The following is a 24249-nucleotide window of genomic DNA, read 5'->3' as shown; positions in this document are numbered from 1 at the left end:
GAACGTATGCAAAATTTTTCCTCCATATGCTCATCTGTATTCAATCCGCATATCCGCTTTGGAATGCGGTTTTTACATTAACAATTTAGTAACAAAAGGCCAAATAGTTTCCTATGTTAGTAATTGTAGTGGATCTGTGAAAAACGTGTGACATAAGTATTTTGACCTGTATGTGACGGTAATCCGAGAGCATCATAATGTAGGGGCAGAGACACTGATTCCAGAAATAAGGCTACGTCCCTACGATCGGGAATCGCAACGTTTTGGATGCAGCGTATTTTTGTTGCACCCAAAATGCTGTTTTTAATTGCCGCACATGTTTATCAGTACATGTGAATTCACCTGTTATCATGATTAGTGATGAGCGAGTGTGCTCGTTACTCTAGGTTTCCGAGCATGCTCGGGTAAACTCCGAGTATCTTGGGCGTGCTCGGAAATTATGTTTGTGTTTCTGCAGCTGCATGATTTGCCGCTGTTAGACAGCCTGAATGCATGCAGGGATTGCCTGTTTGTTAGGGAATCCCCACATGTGTTCAGGCTGTCTAGCAGCCACAAATCGTGCAGCTGTGGAAACACAAACATAATGTAGGAGCACGCCCAAGATACTCGGAGACCACCCGAGCATGCTCGGAAAACTCGAGTAACGAGCACACTCGCTCATCACTAATGATGATATTTAGTGGTCAAAATCTGCAGCGGAGACTAGCCCGCAGGTGAGTTTACACAACCTGAAATAGACGCACAGTGGGCATGGGATTTCTATAGAAGCGAAGTGGATGGGGTTTCATGCAAAATGCAGCGTTTTGGATGCAGCGCCGGTGTGCTGCGTCCAAAGTGCTGCTGTTCCGGACCGTGGGCACACAGCCTAAGGCTGCCATCACACTAGCAGTATTTGGTCAATATTTTACATCAGTATTTGTAAGCCAAAACCAGGAGTGGAACAAATAGAGTTAAAGTATAATAGAAACATATGCACCACTTCTGGATTTATCACCCACTCCTGATTTAGGCTTACAAATACTGATGTAAAATACTGACCAAATACTGCTAGTGTGACGGCAGCCTAAGAATGCTGAGCTGTGCATAGCCCCGCCCACACCACTGATTGGCAGCTTTCCTTGAAGTTACAGTGGACACAGAAAGCTACCTATCAGTGGTGGGGGCGGGGCTATACAGAGCAGTTGACTAGGACAGGGGTCCCCAACTCCAGTCCTCAAGGCCCACCAACAGGTCATGTTTTCAGGATTTCCTTTGCATTGCACAGGTGATGCAATTATTACCTGGGCAAGACTAAGGAAATCCTGAAAACATGACATGTTGGTGGGCCTTGAGGACTGGAGTTGGGGACCCCTGGACTAGGAGGCCCAAGACACCTAGTCCTGTACTGATAATCTGCAGATAAAACACTGATTTCTTTGATGCAGCAGCACACTGACCAGTAAGTAACACAGTACTGGAGTTAGGCTCTCCGCTCCTACATCAACATGTTGCTCTTAGATTACAAAGTAAAAACTGCTGACAGATTCTCTTTAAGGGTATGTGCACACGTATTCTGGGTCCACTGCGGATTTTTCTGCAGCGGATTTCAGCAGATTTGATAAATCTGCAGTGGAAAACCGATGCGGATTTACCACGGTTTTTCTGCGATTTTCACTGTGGTTTTACAGCTGCGGATTTCTATTGGAGCAGTTGTAAAACCGCTGTGGAATCCACAGAAAGAAGTGACATGCTGTGGAATGTAAACCGCTGCGTTTCCGCACGTTTTTTTCCGCAGCATGTGCACAGTGTTTTTTGTTTCCCACAGGTTTACATTGAACTGTGAACGCATGAGAAACCGCTGCGGATCCGCAGCAAAATCCGCATCGTGTGCACATACCCTCAGGCTATGTGCACACGTAAGAAAAGAAGTGCAGAATTTTCTGCACAAAATCCGCAGCTCTTGGCAGAATCCACAGCGGCGGTTTTTCTGCGGATTTTGTGTGGTTTTTATGCAGAATTGCTGCGGATTTTGTACGGCTTTTCTGCGGATTTTGCCACTGCGGATTTTTAACATGGAGGGGTGCAGAAACGCTGCAGATCCGCACAAAAGAAGTGACATGCACTTCATTGAAATCTGCAGCAATTCCGCCCTGATTTTTCTGCACCATCTGCACAGCTATTTTTTTCCCCATTTAATAACATTGTACTGTACATCACAGTGCGGGTCTGCAGCGTTTCTGCGTGGTAAAATCCGCTGCAGATCCGCAGCAAATCCGCATCGTGTGCACATACCCTAAGGGTAAAAATGTGATCATTGACAGACGGGAGGAGACAGTAGAGAAGACACTGTGCAGGAGTGGGTGACGTGGTGACCAGAAGATGAAGCTTACTTGGCTTTGTATAGCAGAATGTCCCATCACTGGCATCAAACTTGCGCTGCCACTGGGCACTACGACTGTGTAATGTGTCCGCCTGTAATGGCTGCGCGGTTTTGCAGGTGCAGGGCTATTCACACAGGTACATTGCGGTTGCTGTCCTGTACATTATCTGGTATGAGCGAGGGGCTAATTACTGACTTCCTCTCTGTGTCCCGGCAGACATTATCATGTACTAAGTAACAATATGCAGGAAATCTCTGCAGCCATAAAACCTCTACTCCATCTTCATTGTGGTTTTCAATCCCAAGCCTGCTTTGATTGTGTAAAATGTAATGGAAACAAGATCTGGTGGTCCGGCCCTCGCTCGGTGCACGCGGTGGGGAGGGCACAGGAGTTACCTATTAGGCCGCGCTGGGAAAACTCTGCCAGATGTTCTGGACATTTGTCTCCTTTTATGAGTTTGCGTCATTGGTTTGATTACAGTTCCTGTGGCAGATGTAACATCGGCTCCCAGCTTAGTAAAGGCATCAAGCACTGCCAGATAGTCACCTTGTTGTTTTTCACTCTGCACGATAATGAGTCCGTGGTAGAAATGTAAAAGCTGAGCTGTGTGTTGGGCTCACTGGTTCAATGTGTGCTTTGTACTGCCTTGAAAGCTTCCCACAAGGTTTGTCCATTTTTCTTTTTAATAATTATTGCTTACCATATCTGTTTAATTGGAATCTGTCATATTTAAAACAAAAAATACTAATAACCTGCATATGTGGGGTTAAGATGCAGGTTAATATGGTTCTAAAGGTGCGCGTCCACCTCACTGACAGCCTTTCTGCCAGGAGCTATAAATGGCAGCCTCCGGCTTTCAGTCATAGAGGTGCAGCTGGCACGGCTTCAGCCACCGTCCAGTACATGGTGAGCGGTGGCTGTACCCAGGCTCCGGCACTGACTGACAGCCGGCTCAGCGGTGGTGTATCCGTGCAGAGCGGTCAGTCAGTCCTGGGAGTGCGGTTACAGCCGCTGTTCACTATGTACTGAGCCCTGACTGAAATCTGGACCCTTAGATGTAGACTGCGTCTGAGTCTCTGCCCCGTAAATGATGCGCATCAGAGTGCACGTTCGCTCTGCCAGCACCATTATAATCTATGGCCCCGTCTGCACAAATATCTGCCAGGGTTCGGACGTAAGCCCCGATGTGAGCCGCTGAATAGGTGCCTGAATGCAGCCTTAGTGGTAGCCTCCATACTAGTCCCCTCATAACATGCTGTGTGTCAGTGAGTGGTTGGTATGTGCGCAGTGCCCCTGTGTGGGGTGGTTAACCATTAAGCTGCGGTCACACCGCGGGGGGTAGTGCTGTTAGGATTGCTGTAATGGGATGTTCTGTTTCATGTGTGTACTGGGAACCTAATGACACTGCATTAGATGATTATTGTGCAGTCAGAAACCAGATAGGAAGTGGAGCGAAGAACATTTCTGTGTATCTTCAAGGCCAAGTACATTGCACATGGTGTTCAAAGATTCCTTTTCTACGATTAAAAGGAACTTGTCACTATGAAAATGCCGTCCAGTCTGCAGGCCGCATGTTATAGAGCAGGGGGAGCTGAGAGAACTAATATATAACTTTGTGAGAAAAGACAGTCCGTATAACTTGTGTTTTAATCCTCTAAACCTCTTCCCTTTCTGGGATTTTGGGTCCAGTGGGCGGTCCAGCAGTGACTGACAGCTCTCTATGCACATTTATACACCGACAGCTGTCAGTCACTGATAGAACCGCCTACTGGACCCAAAAATCCCAGAAAGCAGAGGATTGGATGATAAAATCACAGGTTATGCTGAATATTTTCTTAAAATACTATATATCAATCTCAGCTTCCCCTGCTCTATAACATGGTGCCTGCAGATTGGACGACATTTTCATGGCGACAGGTTCCTTAGTAATATTGTTAGTTTTCTAATATTTAGAATGGCCGTCCACATAGGTAAAATGGGAATTATCAAGTCCTCTTACTGTATGAAGAGACTTTTTAAAGAGCCCCCGTTACATCTCCAATCTCTGTTAGGCCCCATCTGCATAATACCGGTACCGGTGTCATCAGTGTTTTGGATCAGTGTGTCACCAATGTGCTATCTGTGTGCCATTTTTTTTTCTGGTATGCCTTAACAAAAATTAATTCCAAAGCTTCTCCTATTTGTTATAAACACGGACGGCGCACAGATGCCATCCGTGTGCTGTGCATGCTTTACACTGACCAATGGACTTGTATTGGCCCTTGTCATCTGCGGCTGCTTGTCTTGTGGTACAGCTGCCACAGACAGGCAATCCCTACATGTGTTGCGGCTGTCGAACAGACGTGAGACAGGCAGCCGCGGCGATTCGAACATATTTTTCGAGCACGCCAAAGTCACTGCTAGCACCGAGCATGCTCAGATAACACCTTATCCCAGTATGTTCGCTCATCACTAATCTTTATCTGTCTTGGAGGCACAGAATCTGCCACTTTGGCTAACAGTCCTCTAATGTGTGTGTAGATTACATTGTTTATCCTTCTCCCTATAAGTGAAGTTTACCAAAGGGCTCTATAGGAAAACATCCAGGAGACAGAAAGGAGAGGACTCTCTTAAATTGTTTTGATTTATGATGGGTTCATGGTGATCTGCCATTCTAACATTGAAAGAACGAGCTAGTGTGAAAAGAGCGTGAGGGTGTGTAAAATGACCTTCAGTTATGGCATCCACATTTTGGTTCAGAAAAAGTATTGCCAGTACAAAAAAAGTTTATGCACGCACATGCTGTATTATCCATCTGATCCATTACAGTACAAGCATCTTCTCCTATTCTGCACCATAGGATATTGACGTGCTGTTTTCAGGCACTGGGTCAATTCTTCCTATAAGCCAAGCACTTTAAAGAAGCACTGCCCCCAACAAAGATTTTATCCTCTTAATATATTGCAGTCATCATATTATATAGCACGGTGTACTTACAGTTGCTTATTTTGCCTTTCCACGCAGCTGATTGTTCTCTTTTCCTTGCTCTATGTAGAAACAGGAAGTCTCTTGTCCCTGCATTTATCATTCCAATCTCCACCTCCTGACCCAGCTGTTCCCTCCTCTCCTACCAGGGACTTTTGCAGTGACTGATGAGTGGTACAGTGAAAATGTACCTCCTGTTTCTTAATAGAGCTTGGGAGGATTCAGCTACTCAATTTTTAAAGGGAACCTGTCAGCAGTTTTGGCCGATATAAAATATGGCCATCCCCTTTCAGGACTGATATGCAGCATTCTATAATGCTGTATATAAGCCCCCAACCCGACCTGGAAGAGAAGAAAAATAACTTTTATTATACTGACCTGTGGGGTGGTCCGGTCCGATGGGCGTCACTGGTCTTGGTCCGGTGCCTCCCCTCTTCTTACGATGCCGTCCTCCTGCTTGCTTTGTGTGGATGACGCGTCCCTACATCATACACACAGGCTCATCGGCTCCGGTGCAGGCATACTTCTCTGACCTGTTGAGGGCAGAGCACAGTACTGCAGTGCGCAGGCGCTCTCTGACCTTTTCTGGCACCTCCGCACTGCAGTGCTTTGCTCTGCCCTCAACAGAACAGAGAAGTATGCCTGCGCAGGAGCACGGTGCCAAGGAGACGCGTCATCCACACTAAGCAAGCAGGAGGACGGGGATCGTAAAAAGGGAGGTGGTTGACCAAGAAGAGCGACACACCTCGGACCAGACCGCCCCGCAGGTGACTATAACAAAAGTTACTTTTCTTCTCTTTCAGGTCAGGTTGGAGGCTTAAACATAGCATTATAGAATGCAGAATATCAGCCCTGAAAGATGATGGCCGTATCTTATATCTGCCAAAACTGCTGACAGGCCCCCCTTTAATTGTGATGTTATACACCTCATGGAAAAGAGAAGTATTAACTGGGTAGAAAGGGAAAATGAGCAATTGTAACTACACAGTGCTACACAATATGATGACTGCAATATATTAAGAGGATAACATTTTTGATGGTAGTGCTTCCTTAAGTGTCTCTTCGTTAATATATCTGTGTGGTCCTATCCTCTCCGGTGTCACCTTAATGGAACATCTAATCCCCCATAGAGGTCCTATTTCGGGCAGCGGAGACTGAAGTGAATTCTGGTCTCCTAGTGACTCAGTCAAACATAGAAGGACCACAAGAACAAGACAAACTCTGCTTCAGCCTTCTTACACTAGGGGCTTGTTCAGACCACCGTATTTTTGGTCGATTACTGTCCATGAAAAAAAATAGACCGCTCTCAGACCAATGTTATTCAATGAAGATGTGCAGGTGGGCGTTTTTTTTCCCCTTCACTGGCCGAACCTGCATGTGAAACTTCTTCTGCAAATTGGATGAGATTCACCCATTCAAGTCTGAGTTCACAAAAAAAAAAATCAGAGCCACAGGACAACATCGGAGTTTTATGGACACAATGCAATTCTGTAACGTCGGAAACTGTAGATGGTCCTGTAACTGATTAATAGCCGCTGTGCAAATACAGATTGTATATGGATGACAAGCGAGAAAAACAAAATAGTCTGACTTTTCTGGATGAAATGTATGTTTGTATGAACCTACCCCAAAACTGAGTGCATCTAAACCAGGGGTGAAAACCGTGAAACCCTTTGCCCTGGGGTCCACATGCAGCTTGTGATGCTATTCTGTGCACCCCCAGCCATCTCTGACCCCTCATCACCCACTGTATTTACACAGTGCCTCTTTATCATCTTGTACATAAGTTTTACCACGATCGCCATCAAAGTGTTTTCACCTTTCAGAAAAGTTTTTCCCATCATGGGAATCTGTCTGTAGGATCAACCTTCCAAAGCCGTCTATATGGCAATGTGGGTCATAGGAAGCGGAATAAAATGTTATCATAATATCTGTGATCTGATGTCTCTTTCCAGAGACATACATGTGTTTCTTAATATTTAAAGGGTATATCTGGGACTTTATAAAAAAAACTAAAAAATTTACCTAATAGCTAACAGGCAGGTATTTGCAACTTGAAAACAGACAAAATCCTTTATAGAAAAGAAATACCAAAAGATAACCATCAAATATGTTATCAATGCATATTAAACATCAACTTATAGTCCCCAAAAAATAATCATCAAAGAAAGATATATAATATAATAAATGCTTTATTTGTACACAAAAGGCATGATGGCACGAAATATCACATTAAAAACATGAGACTTTTATTAAAGCAGATAAAAATCAATAAAAATAAAATTAATAAAAAGTAAAAATATTGAATTACGTTGTATGTGCAGGGCAGGGTATGTCAAACTGATTGATAAATATATATTATCAAATAATCAGCGGTAATCTATACAGCATTGAAAGTGAAATGAATATATAAAAAAATATAGTGAGTGGAAATTATTTATAAATAAATAAAAATATTAAATAAAAAGCAGAGTGCTTATGCTAAACATCTTCATGATTGAATATATATATATTAATGCATAATTACGGTATATGAATAATCAAGTTAAACTCATTTATGAAAAACAAAGTATTCACAATAAATAAACTTCATTAAAAAAGTGAAGACAATGAAATCCCACATGATTAAAAAGTAAAAAATAAGTGCATACGAATACCAGAGGTACCAACCAGTGCTGGCACAACTCTGCCCCCGCACACACCACTCCAATGCACCTTTCGCTTCGTCAGGGAGTGCCTGTGCTGACGTGACGGGGCATGACTTCTGGCGTCATTCTGATTGACAGCCTGCTCCCCCAGTTAGGCTGTGGGCATCCGGTTGTCAAACTGGGTGAGCCGGCTGTTAACTGTGAACTGTTAGGAGTTGTGAGCCGGACACTGATCCCACTAAACTTAGATAGGACCGCACACCGCCATTCTCGGTTGATCAGCCATAAAAAAAAAAACCTTGGTTGGACAAAACCCCTTAAGGCTATGTTCACACATTGCGTTTTTGCTGTGTTATGTTTATGCCAAGTTTAAGGTGTATTTTTGGTGCTTTTTTCACTTTGTTTTTGTCAGGGTACATTTGCCTCTTGTGCATGCTGATAAAGTATAAGGCTGTAAAAAAAATCTCATTGAAATTAATTTTATTTTGGCACCCAAAATGCATCAAAACCTGATATCTGCGTTTTTATAGCGTTTCTGCAACGTTTGTGCACTACCCATTGCTTTCCGTTTCACTATTGCTTTCAATGGGTAAAAAACGGTGCAAAAACGTTGAAAAGTGACATACTGCATTTTGCAAAAACCAAGCTCTGAGATTTCACACCAAGAGATGTAGAAATGGTGTAGAAATTTCTGCTGCAAACATGGGTATGTGTAAAACTTAAGTATTTGCAGCAGGAATTTCTGCCCCATTTCTGCATCTCTTGGCACGGAAAATGCTGCGTAAAATAGGCACGATTTTTTTTTTTACAGATTTTTTCCCCCCACTCATTAGCATGGGTGAAATCTGCAGCAAAAATGCTAAAAGAATTAACATGTTGCTGAATTATATCTGCTACAAATCTAAGCAATGTGTGCCTGAGTGAGACGTCAGGAATATCTTTCACTTTGCTGCCACTAGGAAATCCATTTTTGTAACATCTGCAACATGTGCACAGGCTCCTATTTGTGCTTTTCTTTGCAGTTGCCAAGTATACTGATTATTATATAGTTCAGCACAGTGTTTATCCATTTAGGACTGTCCCTTCCTTCAGACCTGATGATCCCAGAGCTATGGTACACTTAGGAGAAATTCATAGGAGACCAGGTTGTTTTGTTTTGCTGTGTGAAGAAGCCGATATGTGGTGAGTGATCACACAACCGCTCGCTATCTACCAATATTCCTATTGATTTATTAGGAGCACTTTTCCCCATAGACGTCTGCAGATTCATTGCTTGAATTGATTGTTGGCGGAGGCTCTGAACTAGCTGATGTGTTACAATGTCTTCCCCTTCAGCACCTTTGTGAAGATAAACATACATGTCGCTCAATCAGTCAGTATACTGTAAGATGAAGCCACAATGACCCCCCGATCACACCTAAGGCCGTGCCACCCCCTATTACCCACAGTGCACTTAATAATAGCTAAAATCTGGGTCCTCTTCAGCTCTCTATCTGCAGTTTTTCTTTTTGCATATGTAACTTACTCTTTGTGTGATGGTTATATAATGCATGATATCGGAACGATATATATCTTGGTACCGTGTTAGCCAGTAGATAGAAAAATATTTGGACACCTGTCTTGTCCAGAAAACACTATTAGATCTGAAGGTTAATAGTATTCTGGAGCCATGAATCTTTCCAGCAGTTAAAGCTCGGCTGCTGGGAGAAAATGAACTTTGTTCCTCCAGGCAGCCTCTGCCTTTCAGTCATGGAGGCACGGCTTCAGTGACAGCTCAGTACACAGTGAGCGGCAGCTGTAACCGCACCGCGGCACTGACAGCCGGATCAGCAGTGCATCAGTGCAAGGCTGGCTAGATGCAGAGAATATCCAGCACCAATGTCCAGGAATAATAGAATGAATTGTATCATGTGGTCCACTGATGTGCATCATGTGACGTTTCGATCAACATGACCGTTCTCATGCATGCACCAGTAGGGTAAGCAGATGGGATCTCGGGATGTGAAATAGTGAGTGTTGCCAATGGCTGATGTCAGTAATCGCATAGTATGGCGTCCCAAGCCTTGCATGTAGTCCAGGCTCAGCTGTGATGTCAGGGCTGAGTGCCAGATTTTCTCTGCATATAGTACTACGGGGTTGGACCCTATCTGAGCATCCTACATACCTGGGTGGTCCGTACCTTTTAGAGGGCCAGATGTCAGTCAGTGCCTGGGACGAGTTTACAGGCGCTCGTTGCAACTCTATGACTGAAAGCTAGGGGAATACAGTTAGTTTATTCCAGGTGGCCGGGCTTTCAGTGTGGCATCTGCATGGGAAATCAAAGATTAACCCCATATCTGCAGGTTAATAGCGTTTTTGTTTTTTTACTTGACCGGTTCCCTTTAGTCAAGTGAATAAAGACCACAGGAGGATCAGCAAAGCATCAGCACAGAACTGCTATTTGGGATATGTTTCATGGGACTGGAAACCCCTTAAAGATAAATAGTGATCACTGATTCACTTGAAAACATATGGTGTATCTGCTGTTTCAGTAGACTATCTAGAATGAGATTTCATGGGGGTCCCCCAAGAAATAACACTATATCTGGCATCTATATGACCTATATGAGTGATTTTCACCAGTATCACTTTCTGCAGGCTCTTTTTCTAATATTCAGTTATTTCTGGACTAGTGGGTGGAGACTAGCTGTTGTGACATCTCCTACACCTAGTACTATACACATGAGATTCCTGCTTTCCTGTCTCTGTGTAGCATGTGGTCAGAAGCCACAGTACAGAGGATATTATACAGGTAGTACTGATCGGTGTAGCTGTGAATTCAGCTCTAGAGTAACAAACGCGCACAGTTGTGTGCAGCTGCTTTCTAGTATCCCTATGTCTCTCTTTCACTTTCCTTACCTGATTGGTGGAGGTCCCACGGCTGTAACCCTCGCTGATTGTCAGATTGCGGAATTATTTTTTATGCTCGATAGGGATCTTTAATCCCTGTTAGAAAACTGTGTAGCAGGTTGGACATTCATCACCACCGCTCCATTCATTCGCTAACAGATTTTCAGCTGTGTATTTTTGTGAATGATGAGTTCAGGAGACTAGAGGATTTGTCTGATAAGCTCTATTATTATTATTATTTATTATTATTATACATTTTTATAGCACCATTTATTCCATGGCGTTTTACATGTGAATACGGGGCAAATATAGACAAATCCATTAAACATGAGCAAATAACAAGGCACACGGGTACATAAGGAGGGAGGACCCTGCCCGCGAGAGCTCACAGTCTGCAGGGGATGGGTGAGGATACACTAGGAGAGGGTAGGGCAGGTTGTGTGGCGGTTCAGTAAGTTCAGGATCACTGCAGGCTGTAGGCTTGTCGGAAGAGGTGAGTCTTCAGGTTCTTTTTGAAGGTTTCTATGGTAGGCGAGAGTCTGATGTGTTGGGGTAGAGAGTTCCAGAGTATGGGGAAAGCACGGAAGAAGTCTTGGATGCGGTTGTGGGAAGAAGAGATGAGAGGGGAGTAGAGAAGGAGATCTTGAGAGGATCGGAGGTTGCGTGTAGGTAGGTACCGGGAGACCATGTCACAGATGTATGGAGGAGACAGGTTGTGGATGGCTTTGTATGTCATTGTGAGGGTTTTAACTGGAGTCTCTGGGCGATAGGAAGCCATTGAAGGGCTTGACATAGGGGAGAGGCTGGGGAATAGCGGGGAGACAGGTGGATTAGTCGGGCAGCAGAGTGTAGGATGGATTGGAGTGGTGCCAGTGTGCTAGAGGGGAGTCCAAAGAGTAGGAGGTTGCAGTAGTCGAGGCGGGAGATAAGGGCATGCATTAGCGTTTTTGCGGTGTCGCGGTCAAGGAAAGCACGGATCCGCTAAATATTTTTGAGTTTGAGACGGCTGGAGGAGGCAAGGGCTTGGATATGTGGCTTGAAAGAGAGGGCAGAGTTGAGGATCCCCCCGAGGCCCCGGGCATGTGGGACTGGGGAAAGTGAGCAGCCATTGACATTGACGGATAGGTCTGGTGGAGGGGTAGAGTGAGATGGGGGAAAGATGATGAATTCTGTTTTGTCCATGTTCAGTTGTAGAAAGCGAGCAGAAAAGAAGGCTGAAATAGCAGACAGACAGTGCGGGATTTTGGTAAGTAAGGAGGTGAGGTCAGGTCCGGATTGGTAGATCTGCGTGTCATCAGCGTAGAGATGGTACTGCATACCGTGGGATTCTATGAGCTGTCCCAGGCCGAAGGTGTAGATGGAGAAGAGTAGGGGTACTAGAACAGAGCCTTAAGGAACACCGAGGAGGTGGTGTGTGTGTGTGGGGGGGGGGGGGGGACACTGAATGTTCGGTCTGTCAGATATGACGAGATACAGGAAAGGGCCAAGTCTGTGATGCCAAGAGATGAGAGGATTTGTAGCAAAAGGGAGTGGTCCACAGTGTCGAAGGCAGAAGACAGGTCCAGGAGAAGGAGGACAGAGTAGTGTCGCTTACTCCTGGCAGTTAGTAGGTCTTTGGTAATTTTAGTTAGGGCAGTTTCAGTTGAGTGATGGGAGCGGAAGCCAGATTGTAACCGATCAAAGAGGGAGCAGGAGGAGAGGTGGGAGGACAATTCAAAATGGACGTGTTGCTCCAGCAATTTGGAGGCATAAGGGTGAAGAGATATCGGGTGATAGCTAGACACAGAGGATGGGTCGAGGGAGGGCTTTTTGAGGATGGGTGTGATCTTGGCATGCTTGAAGGATGAGGGGAAGACACCTGTTGTGAGTGAGAGGTTGAAGAGGTGCGTTAGGGTTGGGATGAAGACCATGGAAAGGTTAGGGATGAGGTGGGACGGGAGCGGGTTGAGCGTGCAGGTGGTGAGGTGTGATCTTGACAGGAGAGTGGAGAGCTGATCTTCTGTCATGGTGGAGAAGCTGGTTTTGGAGGAACAGGGTTGAGCAGCTAAGAGGGGCAGTGGGCGCTGTGGGCCAAAGCTTTTTCTGATCGTATCGATCTTCTGTTTAAAGAAAGAGGTAAAGTCTTCAGCAGAAATGAGGGGGGAGGGAGGAGGTGCTGGGGGACGGAGTATAGAAATGAAAGTGTTGAAAAGCTGTTTAGGGTTGTGAGAGAGGGAGGATATGAGAGATGAGAAGTAAGTTTGTTTTGCGGCAGTGAGCGCAGACTTGAAGCTGGCGAGGGACTGCTTATATGCAGTGAAGTGGTCGGCAGAGCGGGATTGCTTCCATCTCCGCTGTTGTGAATTCTGCTTCTGGGTTCCCTCCAGTGGTTGTAGGTGGGAATGCAGTTGGCCCTGAGTCGCAGTCCTGGCCAGGTGTATCTGCTGATTGCAGTTCTGACTGGGATATTTAGGTGTGCAGGATTCATTAGTCCTTTCCAGTTGTCAATGTTTCTTGTGAAGTGTTGGATCTCTTTCTGGCTTCTCCTGTTTAGCTGCCAATTCAGCAAATATAAGTGTCTGTTTCTTTTTCTGTGGCACACATGCAGTGTGCTTATTCTGTGCTATTCATTTGTTTTTCTCTTGTCCAGCTTAGACTGTGTCAGTGTTTTCTCAGTCTTGTTGGATTCTCTGGAGTTGCAGATATACGCTCCACATCTTTAGTTAGATGGTGGAGTTTTTGTATTTTCTGCTGTGGATACTTTTGGAAGGATTTTTAATACTGACCGCTTAGTATCCTGTCCTATCCTTTCCTATTTAGCTAGTGTGGCCTCATTTGCTAAATCCTGTTTCCTGCCTGCGTGTGTCTTTTCCTCTACTACTCACAGTCAATATTTGTGGGGGGCTGCCTATCCTTTGGGGTTCTGCTCTGAGGCAAGGTAGAATTCCTATTTCCATCTTTAGGGATATTTAGTTCTCCGGCTGTGTCGAGGTGTCTAGGTTTTGTTAGACACACCCCACGGCTACTTCTAGTTGCAGTGTTAAGATCAGGGTTTGCGGTCAGTATAGTTACCACCTACTCCAGTGAAAGTTTTCATGCTGCTCCAAGGTCACCTGATCATAACACTCCGCTCAGCGATCCTGGAAGCCCGTCTCAATTCTTTGGTCAGGCTGGTCAGCCAGGGCTGCCTGTTGAGTGTACGAGTTTTGCTATGCATGAGTGGGGCTGCCGAATCGAGTGTTGCTGTTATTGTGGTGTTATAAAAAGTGGCAGGGGGAGGGGTGTGTTAATGAGATTAGTAAGGGAGCAGAGGCGGTTGAAGATGAGGTCCAGCATGTGGCCATCTTTGTGAGTGGCCTCAGAGGACCATTGTGTGAGGCCAAAGGAGACATTATTACAAAGTTTCTTTTTTTTTTTTTCAATTGACTTATGCAAAGTTTGTTGGACCTTTAAACGATCCCTTTCATCTGAGTAGATCTTTTTATTTCACATTATATACAGTTTCATTTTCTTCCTTGCTGTAGTCATGTACTGGCTCGGGGCCATTCTCTCTACATAGTGCTCCAACAAGGGACGACTGTTCTCTGGTGTTATGTAAGGTTGCTCACAGTTTTTATCACCCCAATGTTGAAAAAAGTATTTTAGAGCTAAGCTTAAAGCTGCCATTGTGCAATAAAGGTCTCACATTTTCTGTAGGAAACCACACAGCGTGAAGTAGAAGATATGGTTAAACATGGTCTCCGCAGACCTTTAGCCGCACTGGGCTGACCTGATTCCTGCTGTTGGTAGCATATAATTATCACATTTCTTTATTTACCACTAGTGTTGAGCATTCCGATACCGCAAGTATCGGGTATCGGCCGATACTTGCGGTATCGGAATTCCGATACCGAGATCCGATACTTTTGTGGTATCGGGTATCGGTATCGGATCCATAGGGATGTGTAAAATAAAGAATTAAAATAAAAAATATTGATATATTCACCTCTCCGGCGGCCCCTGGACATCACGCTGGTAACCGGCAGGCTTCTGTGTTTAAAATGAGCGCCTTTAGGACCTGCGAATGACGTCACTGCTTCTGATTGGTCGCGTGCCGCTCATGTGACCGCCACGCGACCAATCAGAAGCCGCGACGTCATTCTCATTCACTAAACTCCTAATTCTAGGAATTAAGGACCTGCGAATGACGTCGCGGCTTCTGATTGGTCGCGTGGCGGTCACATGAGCGGCACGCGACCAATCAGAAGCCGCAACGTCACTGGCAGGTCCTAAAGGCGCTCATTTTAAACACAGAAGCCTGCCGGTTACCAGCGTGATGTCCAGGGGCCGCCGGAGAGGTGAATATATCAATATTTTTTATTTTAATTCTTTATTTTACACATCCCTATGGATCCCTCCCAGGGCCTGAAGGAGAGTTCCCTCTCCTTCAGACCCTGGGAACCATCAGGATACCTTCTGATACTTGGTGTCCCATTGACTTGTATTGGTATCGGATATCGGTATCGGCGATATCCGATATTTTTCGGGTATCGGCCGATACTATCCGATACCGATACTTTCAAGTATCGGACGGTATCGCTCAACACTATTTACCACACTTCTGTTTGGGAGGTAAATTCTATCCCTGAGAGATGACAACCTGAGTGCATGTGTGGGATTAATGATGGCTACGGATGAATTGTGGCTTGGACCTCTACCTCTTGTCAGGGGAGAAATGCAGTAATCTCTGTAGAAATGCTCAGCTTGTCGTATCTTGTTGCTGGCTGAAAATGTCTAGTTAGTCTAATGCTTCCATTCCTGAGCCGCTCATTCCAAACCAGTGCCAGGACTTTATGTAAGGCTTGAGTAATAATTCATCTCTGGTTACCTGCTTCGTGGCCACCACTGAGATCCGCTTTGCGGCAAGGACCACAGAGAACATTTGATAAGCAGCGCTAGGGGTTACATTTCACAAATGGAACATTGCTGGTGGTGGTGGGGGACTGTTTTCATTTCTTCAAGGAGATTGACTTATAAGTTAAAAGGTAAAAAGAAAAGTCCTAATTGATCATGACAAATATTACCTGATCCATCAGGGATCCTTTTAAAATGGAAGCAATGATGCTCCTCTGCTTCAGCGCTCAGTGAGATTAAAAATTTTAAACATATCTCTGACATGTTAAAGTTTTCTGAAGGTGCAATTAAATGGGGTGTTTGGCCGTAGTGTAAACGTCTGCAGTCAATCTGTGACTCCAGACTTGTGAATCCTCACAGCACTCTGTGAGGATTCTCCGGTGCTGGTGGTCATGTGACCGCAAGTATGTGATTTCCATACTTCCGGCCACATTTCAACTAGACTGTATTGGCCTCGCTCAGTACACTTGCACTGAGTGAAGCTGCGCACGTCTAGTTGGTATGTGGCCGTATCTATGCAAATTGCACCTGTGTGGTCATGCGCCCTCCACTGGAGAATGCTCTCAACACTCAGTAAGTGCGATGTAAGGATTCACAAGTTTGCAGTCACATAGAGTAAATGCAGACTTGTACCATAAGTCCGGACAACCCTGTTAAAGGGACACTGTCACCTGAATTTGGAGGGAACAATCTTCAGCCATGGAGGCGGGGTTTTTGGGTGTTTGATTCACCCTTTCCTTACCCGCTGGCTGCAATATTGGATTGAAGTTCATTCTCTGTCCTCCGTAGTACACGCCTGCACAGTGCAATCTTGCCTTGCGCAGGCATGTACTATGGAGGACAGAGAATGAACTTCAATCCAAAATTGCAGCCAGCATGCAGCCAGCGGGTAAGTAAAGGGTGAATCAAACACCCAAAAACCCCGCCTCCATGGCTGAAGATTGTTCCCTCCAAATTCAGGTGACAGTGTCCCTTTAAAGAGGACCTTTCACCACATTGGTCATGTTCAACCAGACACAGGTTGTAATAGAGAGTCTGACTCTGGTACATCTCATCAAGACCGACTTGAACCACTCTTGATGTAACTGGCACCAAGTGGCTGTCATCAGAGAGTTTTAACTATGGGTATATTCTTCTTCCTATATTATTCTTATCAATTACAAGCAGGCAGCAACACAGCAAAAAGATCCCTCCCCCCCACACCATAGCTTAAAGCAGTGTGTGCCACTGTATGACAGTTCTAATCTCCTTATGTAACACCCTGCAAGGAGTCTGTGTGGGGAAAGGGGCAGAGAGACTGGGTCACATTGCAAATTCTTCTACCAGCTCTTCTGTCAGTATCACACTTGTATCTGATGTGCTCAAGCAACTTGTGCTCCTCTGCAGTGAGATCAGAGCTGTCACTACATCTCACACAGGAGTAACCCGCCTGTTCTGGACCACTTCTGTATGAGAAGTAATGAGTGTCCAGTGCTCTCACTGCAGAGTGAGCAATTCAAAGTGGTGCACAACAGGTATAAGTGTGTTACTAATATTTTGAGCTCTCTGCTCCAAACAGGCAATGTGGGGGGAGGGGCAGTACAGCAGAGCTGACAGTGCTGGGAGAGAAGAGCTGATAAAAGGATTTTTAATGTAACTCCTCTGCAGTGTCCCACCACTGACCCATGCAGGAGGTTAGTCCAGGAGATCAGGGCTGTCACACATCTCACACACTTGATAAATCTGCTCTAAGTTATGGTGGGTGCACGTTCTTCCTTTTGGAATGTTGCTGCTTATGATTGGTCAGAATCATATAAGGAGATGTACACGCCTCCAGTGAAAACTGTCTGATAACACTCACTTGGACTTATAAAAAGTTAACTGATTAGGTGCTAAATACTTTGATTGCTAATATATCTGCAATGAAGAGACAAAGTTTAAAATTTGGTGAAAGGTCCTCTATAAGTCGAACAGTTTAGAAGGAAGCTGTTACAATTCAAGACATACTTGAAGGGACTTATCAGGTCTTCTAACCGTACTAAACCACTATTATTTTGTTATATATGGCTAATATTGTGTTCTAATAAGGGCTTTTCTATTGCTCAAATATGTTAATAGCTTCTAAAAATGAAAGCCCACCATACACATTGATGCTTCGTTTCATCAGTTGACGAGCAGCCATCTTGCCCGACTTTCCTATACATAAAGCACTTGGCCAAAAGAGTGCTCCTATCTCCTGGAAATCAAAATGCCCAGCAGATTGAAACATGAAGTTCCAGGTCCTTAACTCTACTGACAACAAATTGTCCAGGGTTCGCCTACACATTAGAGTGTCTGAACCCGTCTCTTTTGGCAAATTCAACATACATTGGTCTAAACTATATAAGAGGCCCCTAGTCATCAAAACTGGCATTTTGCACACCAGTCTTGGTGAAGGGCCCGCTGTATTTTGCTGCTTACCATATGCAAATGAGACAGGGCTAGTCTAGCCAAGCCTTGTTTCTCCCAGAGTAGTCCTGCATCAGGTCTTCTAATCACATCTCACCGTGCGTGATTGACATCCTCCTTTCATCCCATATCATGGTAGAACGTCTGGAAACCATGCCAGCCATAGTGTGTAGAGTGTCGGTCATGTCCTGGGAAGTGTGACGGGAGGATCTCAGGCAGGACTAGTCTGGGGGAGGCGATGCTCAGGTGGATTAGTCCAGCTTCATTTGCATATTCCAAGCTGCAGAAATCATAAAGTTAAAGGGACTCTGTCACCTGAATTTGGCGGGACTGGTTTTGGGTCATATGGGCGGAGTTTTTGGGTGTTTGATTCACCCTTTCCTTACCCGCTGGCTGCATGCTGGCTGCAATATTGGATTGAAGTTCATTCTCTGTCCTCCATAGTACACGCCTGCGCAAAGCAATCTTGCCTTGTGCAGGCATGTACTATGGAGGACAGACAATGAACTTCAATCCAATATTGCAGCAAGCATGCAGCCAGCGGGTAAGGAAAGGGTGAATCAAACACCCGAAAACTCCGCCCATATGACCCAAAACCAGTCCCGCCAAATTCAGGTGACAGGTTCCCTTTAATAACTTTTGTGTTCAAAATGAAAGGCCTTATTAGAACGCATGGTCATCATTATATTATGCAATAGTGTCGGTTTGGTATGATTCAGGGATCTGTCAGGTTCCCTTTAAATCTACAAAGTGTTTTGAATAGATGTCTAAGCTGATTTCCATCACATGGTAATATTTGAAATAGAACTACGGTATGTGGAATCCACCACTGGGACCCGCCATATGTCCAGAACTTGGAAATTGGATAGCCCGTTCTCCCCTGTTTGCAAAATGACAATAAGGCTATGTGCACACGTTCAGGAATTCATGCAGAAAATTCCTGACAATTCCGGACATTTTCTGCATGAAATCCGCAAGAAAACCGCGTGCGTTTTTGCCGCGATTTTGCCGAGGTTTTGACGCGTTTTTGCCGCGGTTTTGACGCATTTTTGCCGCGGTTTTTTCTGGACACTTCCCAATGCATTTTGGAGTGGGAAATCCGCAAAAAAAACGCAAAAAGATAGAGCATGTCCGGATTTTGTGCCTGATGCGTTTTTTTTGCGGAAAAAAACGCATCATGTGCACAAAACATGCGGAATTCATTCTAAATGATGGGATGCTTATTGTATGCGGTTTTTTTGCGGTTTTATAGCGTTTTTATCGGGAAGAACCGCGAAAAAACCGGAACGTGTGAACACAGCCTAAGGGATAGCTGAATGAAGTGACTAATTGCACAAGTTCCCTCTTCGTGAAATCTACCAATTACTGCCTGTCCAGTGGCTATATGATACATTACTGTATATAGACTGGAAAAACCCATTTTATCTTGCAATATTTTCTTTTTTTTTTAATTTGCTTACTGCTCCTGATATGAAACATATTTTATATTTTATTACTTCAATGTTATCATCAAAGTAACATTTTTGGTGGCTTTTGTCTCTTTTTTTTTTCAGAGAAGAGTCATTCATCAGTAGATGTCCTCAAAAGGATAAGATACCCACCCACTATGCTTGCTGCAACCAGACTGTCTGCCATGCTTAATGGGAATGACGAGGTATACGTCAACTCCATGGTGGTCGATGAAGTAAGTAATATTCTTCCTTTTTTCGTGGAATATAATTTTGGGGGGGTGAGCTCTTTCCTCTATGAAACAAATTTTAGACAGTTTCTGACCTACATTGAGTTTTTTGTTGTCTGGTTATGTGCCACCACCCATCTACCTTCTAAATGCCCAAAATTATATTTGTCATTGTTTGTAGGTTAATGATTCAGATGTCAATTTCACTCACTTGAATACTGGCGCGGATGTTTCCTATCATGACCAGTCTGACTCCACCCCAATATCGGAGAGATCTCTTAGAGATGCCGGTCTCCCACCATGTGCCTCCCCTGAGATGGTGAGTGGAGACTCGCCCTCCCGCAGTCTAACGTCCAGACTCTCCTTATCTGGAGGAACCAGTCGGTTATGCAGGACGCTGGGTTATGGCATTGAGAGGGATGCAGCTTATTCAAGTGTCAAGAAAAGAAGGTAAGAATCAAGAATCCTATATTTCTTAAAGGGGTTGTAGAAGTTTGCAGACACCTTGTGACTGAAAACTGCTGAATCATTACACTGTGCGATATGCACACTGTCACAATTTCCATGTATTCCCCATGCCGGTAGGTGGTCATGTGACATGTTGCATATATACGATTTGCATACTTGCAGTTAAGTGCTGACTACTTCTCTTCAGTTGAGTGACTAGTTGTCAACGTGACCACAAATTGAATAAATTGGGGCACATGACCGCCATCCCACATGGGGAATACAGAGGAATACTGTTAGTGTGTGCATCATATGGTCACATTAGCTGGTCTGCAGTCAGGTTGGATAACCCCTTTAAGATGTGCAGGTACTGATGTGTTACACTGATTTCATGTAATAGTCTGCAGAGCTGCTTTTTATTCTGCAGGGAATTTAAATCATGATGATGATCGCAGATGGAGTCACACTGATCCGTCATGAATTAGTCATAATCGCCTTGGGTTTAGGTCATTATGAATAGTCGTATGTTACCAGACCGAGAGGTGTAAATCTGCACTACAAATGTAGATGAGATTTATTTAGTATCCAGCTTATGTAACTTCTGTATCTATGATATTTACAGGAATGGTGGCAGCAGATGAGAAATAAATACGTTTTGTAGATGAAAAATGTTTTGTTGCGTGTTGAATCAATTCAGTGAAGTGCCAGCTTTGCAGGACCGGCTTCCTCCATCAGAGATTGCTTTCAAAACTCGACCACCTTGTCTGGCATTGTTTTCTCCGCCTTTACTTGCAAAGTGAAGCAGCTCAAAGTTCATGAGAGTATAAATTTACATGGCATCGTCCGTTTCAACAAACTTAGCATAAATCAATAGTACATACGCATATAAGCAACGTTCTAATATATCTTATCAGAGAAATATTCTTCTTTTCCCTTCCCCATGACAGCACCTGTGAGAGATGATCTGCCCTCAAGGACAGGAAACCTACAGATTTAAAATCCGTAGCCTCTCTATACATTTCAGTGGTTTCCTGTCCTTGAGGGAGACCTACAATTCCCTGCTGTCTACAGGGTAGAAAAGAGAAGTCCTACCTGGGATGGTTTTTCCCAGCAGAAGATCTGTGAGCACCAAGACGAGGCCCAGGATAAGGGACATAGATAGCAGGATGGGGAACAATTATGTCTGAATGGGGGACATATATACCAGGATTGGGGGGACATTACTACATAATGGAGGGGGGCGATTCATATGTACTTCTAAGCTTTAGAACACTACAAGGGCCCAATACATCTTACTAATGTGTGTGTGTGTGTGTGGGGGGGTTGTGTGTGGATGGGGGGAGCCCTAGGTCCAGATTTTGCATCGGGGCTCATCAGACTCTAGTTATGCCACTGGAAATATCCCCTCAAGCCGGAGGTCTCAGGGATCTGGTCCCTAAAATAGACGTTGCCGTCTCTATAAAGTGTTCGGTAATACTGCACTCCCCTTTGATGATGCAGGTCTGTTGAAAGACCCTTTATATAGGAAAGCAGAAAGCTTTCTAAAGAAGGCCTGGAAATCAGGGGTGAGGGATCAATAGCTTGCAAACAGTCCAACTATCGTAAAGGCAGCAGATTTCCTGGCAGACATGTCTCCAGGATTTGAAGCTCGCACATTCTCCTTTTCGAGCTCAGCCAGAAGGGCTCTTTGGCTTAAGAACTGGACAAGAAATTTTCTTTTTAAATCCAGGGTCTGTGGTATCCCATCTGAAGCAGAGTTCCTCTTAGGCCTGTCCCACACGTCCAGATAATTCCGGTACCGGAATTATCTGTTTCCGTGTGCTCATGTGGCACATCAGTGTGGCACATGTGCGGCATCCGTGTGCCGCCCGTGTGCCGCCTGAGGACCACACGGACCGTGCAGGAGAGACAGCGCTACACTAAGCGCTGTCCCCCCTGCGTGGTGCTGAAGCCGGCATTCATCTCTTCTCCCCCGCAGGAGAGAAGATATGAAAGATCAAGTTTTTGTTATTTTTTGTTAAAAATAAAGTTTGCTGGTGAGCTCCCGCCTCCCATCCCCCGTGCACCGCTCGGCCCCTTGCATAGAAATACTCACCTAGCTCCCTCGATGTCTCCTCTCTCCTCTCAGTGCTGGCAGCTTCTCCTGTATGAGCGGTCACGTGGTGCCACTTATTACAGTGATGAATATGCGGCTCCACCCCTATGGGAGGTGGAGCCGCATATTCATCACTGTAATGTGCGGCACCACGTGACCGCTCATACAGGAAGAGCTGCGACGCTGAGAGAATGGAAGCGCCGAGGGAGCTGGGTAAGTATTTTAATGCCAGCAGGCGGGCGCACAGGGGGTGGGAGGGGGGAGATTACCGGGAACTTTATTTTATAAACAAAAAATTTTTTAAAAAAATTATTTTTCATTCCTTCTCTCCAGCGAACGCTGCTGGAGAGAAGAAATGAATGGGGCTTCAGCACCACAAGCTGGGGGGACAGCGCTTACAGTAGCGCTGTCTCCTGCACGGCACACGGATTGTACACGGACAGCATCGGTGTGCGGTACGTGTTTTACACGGACCCATTGACTTTAATGGGTCCGTGTGATCCATGCATTCCCACAAACACTGACATGTCTCCGTGTTTTCCAAACGGACACACGGTCCGTGAAAACACGCTGACATGTGCAGAGACACATTGATTTTAATGTGTCTACGTGAGTCAGTGTCTCCGGTACGTGAGGAAACTGTCACCTCACGTACTGGAGCCACTGATGTGTGAAACCAGCCTTAAGATCAACCCTGGGCAAAATCTTGGACAAGGCTTCAGATTCAAATAAAGGGGTTCCCAATAACCAGAATTCCAAAGTTCAGAAAACCCTTTTGACCATCGAAAAAAAAAAACAGACAAGTAATGTCCCTGAGACAAAGGGACCCAAAATGGAAGAGGTCCAGGAACAGGGGAAAGAGCTCCCTAGGGGATAGTTTTTTTTTTTTTATTTATCAGAGCTCCCCACGCGACCCGGGTGACTATGACACAAGAACTCGGGTAGGTTGAAGACTGAAAGTATTTCTTCCTGCCTGGGAAAAGATATCTTTAATTCCCTAGCAGTTAGACACCATAGGCGAAGGGTTAAAACTAGGAATTGATACCCTTTCCCCAGAAAGGTTCATTATCACAGAAGATGAGCTCTGAAAGATGGGTCAACAGGTCCTAGCATGGGAAGTCTTTTCGCTTAATAGAGAAGGGAATACTCACCCCGGTCCGAAAGAGACATGGGAAAAATATTTTACAGTTGTCTCTTTTCAAAAAGGAAATCGAATCGAACCTTCAATACGATTATAAACCTAAAAAAATGTAAATCCATTTTTAATTATTATTATTATTATTATTATAGCGCCATTTATTCCATGGCGGTATACATGTGAGAAGAGGTATACATAAAAAAAACAAGTACAATAATCTTAAATAATACAAGTCACGAATGGTACAGGAGGAGGGTAGAGCTGGTCATGTAGCGGTGTGGTGGTTACTGCAGGTTGTAAGCTTCTTGGAAGAGGTAGGTCTTCAGGTTCCTTTTGAAGGTTTCCACGGTATGCGAGAGTCTGTTATGTTGGGGTAGAGAGTTCCAGAGGTGGGGGGTTGTGTGGGAGAAATCTTGTATGCAATTGTGGGAAGGAGCGATAAGAGGAGAGTAGAGAAGGAGATCTTGTGAGGATCGGAGGTTGCGTGCAAGTAACTAACGGGAGATGAGGTTACAGATGTATGGAGGCAACAGATTGTGCATGGCTTTGTATGCCAGGGTTAGGGTTTTGAACTGGAGTGTTTGGGCAATGGGGAGCCAGTTCAGGGATTGATGGGGGGAATTGTGGGCGTATAAGTGGAATAGTCGGGCAGCAGAGTTTAGAATAGATTGGAGGGGTTCGAGAGTATTAGAAGGGAGGCCACAAAGCAACAGGTTGCGGTAGTCAAGGCG

The 24249-nt window shown here is 44.9% G+C and overlaps 1 protein-coding gene across 4 annotated transcripts in view; it reads left to right on the top strand.

The window, feature by feature from the left end:
* The window catches only part of ARHGEF28 (Rho guanine nucleotide exchange factor 28), a 262171-nt gene that overhangs the window by 164628 nt on the left and 73294 nt on the right, over positions 1-24249 (top strand). For all 4 annotated transcript variants that reach the window (XM_069750483.1, XM_069750470.1, XM_069750491.1 and 1 more), the window contains 2 exons: positions 19714-19844; positions 20020-20288. In XM_069750483.1, coding sequence (XP_069606584.1) covers positions 19714-19844; positions 20020-20288 — 400 coding nt within the window. The remainder of the gene's footprint in view (positions 1-19713; positions 19845-20019; positions 20289-24249) is intronic.

This window comes from Ranitomeya imitator, chromosome 1, assembly GCF_032444005.1.
Source record: "Ranitomeya imitator isolate aRanImi1 chromosome 1, aRanImi1.pri, whole genome shotgun sequence".
NCBI lineage: Eukaryota > Metazoa > Chordata > Amphibia > Anura > Dendrobatidae > Ranitomeya > Ranitomeya imitator.
The sequence above is the reverse complement of the archived record's forward strand: the minus strand, read 5'-3'. Positions and strand labels throughout refer to the sequence as shown.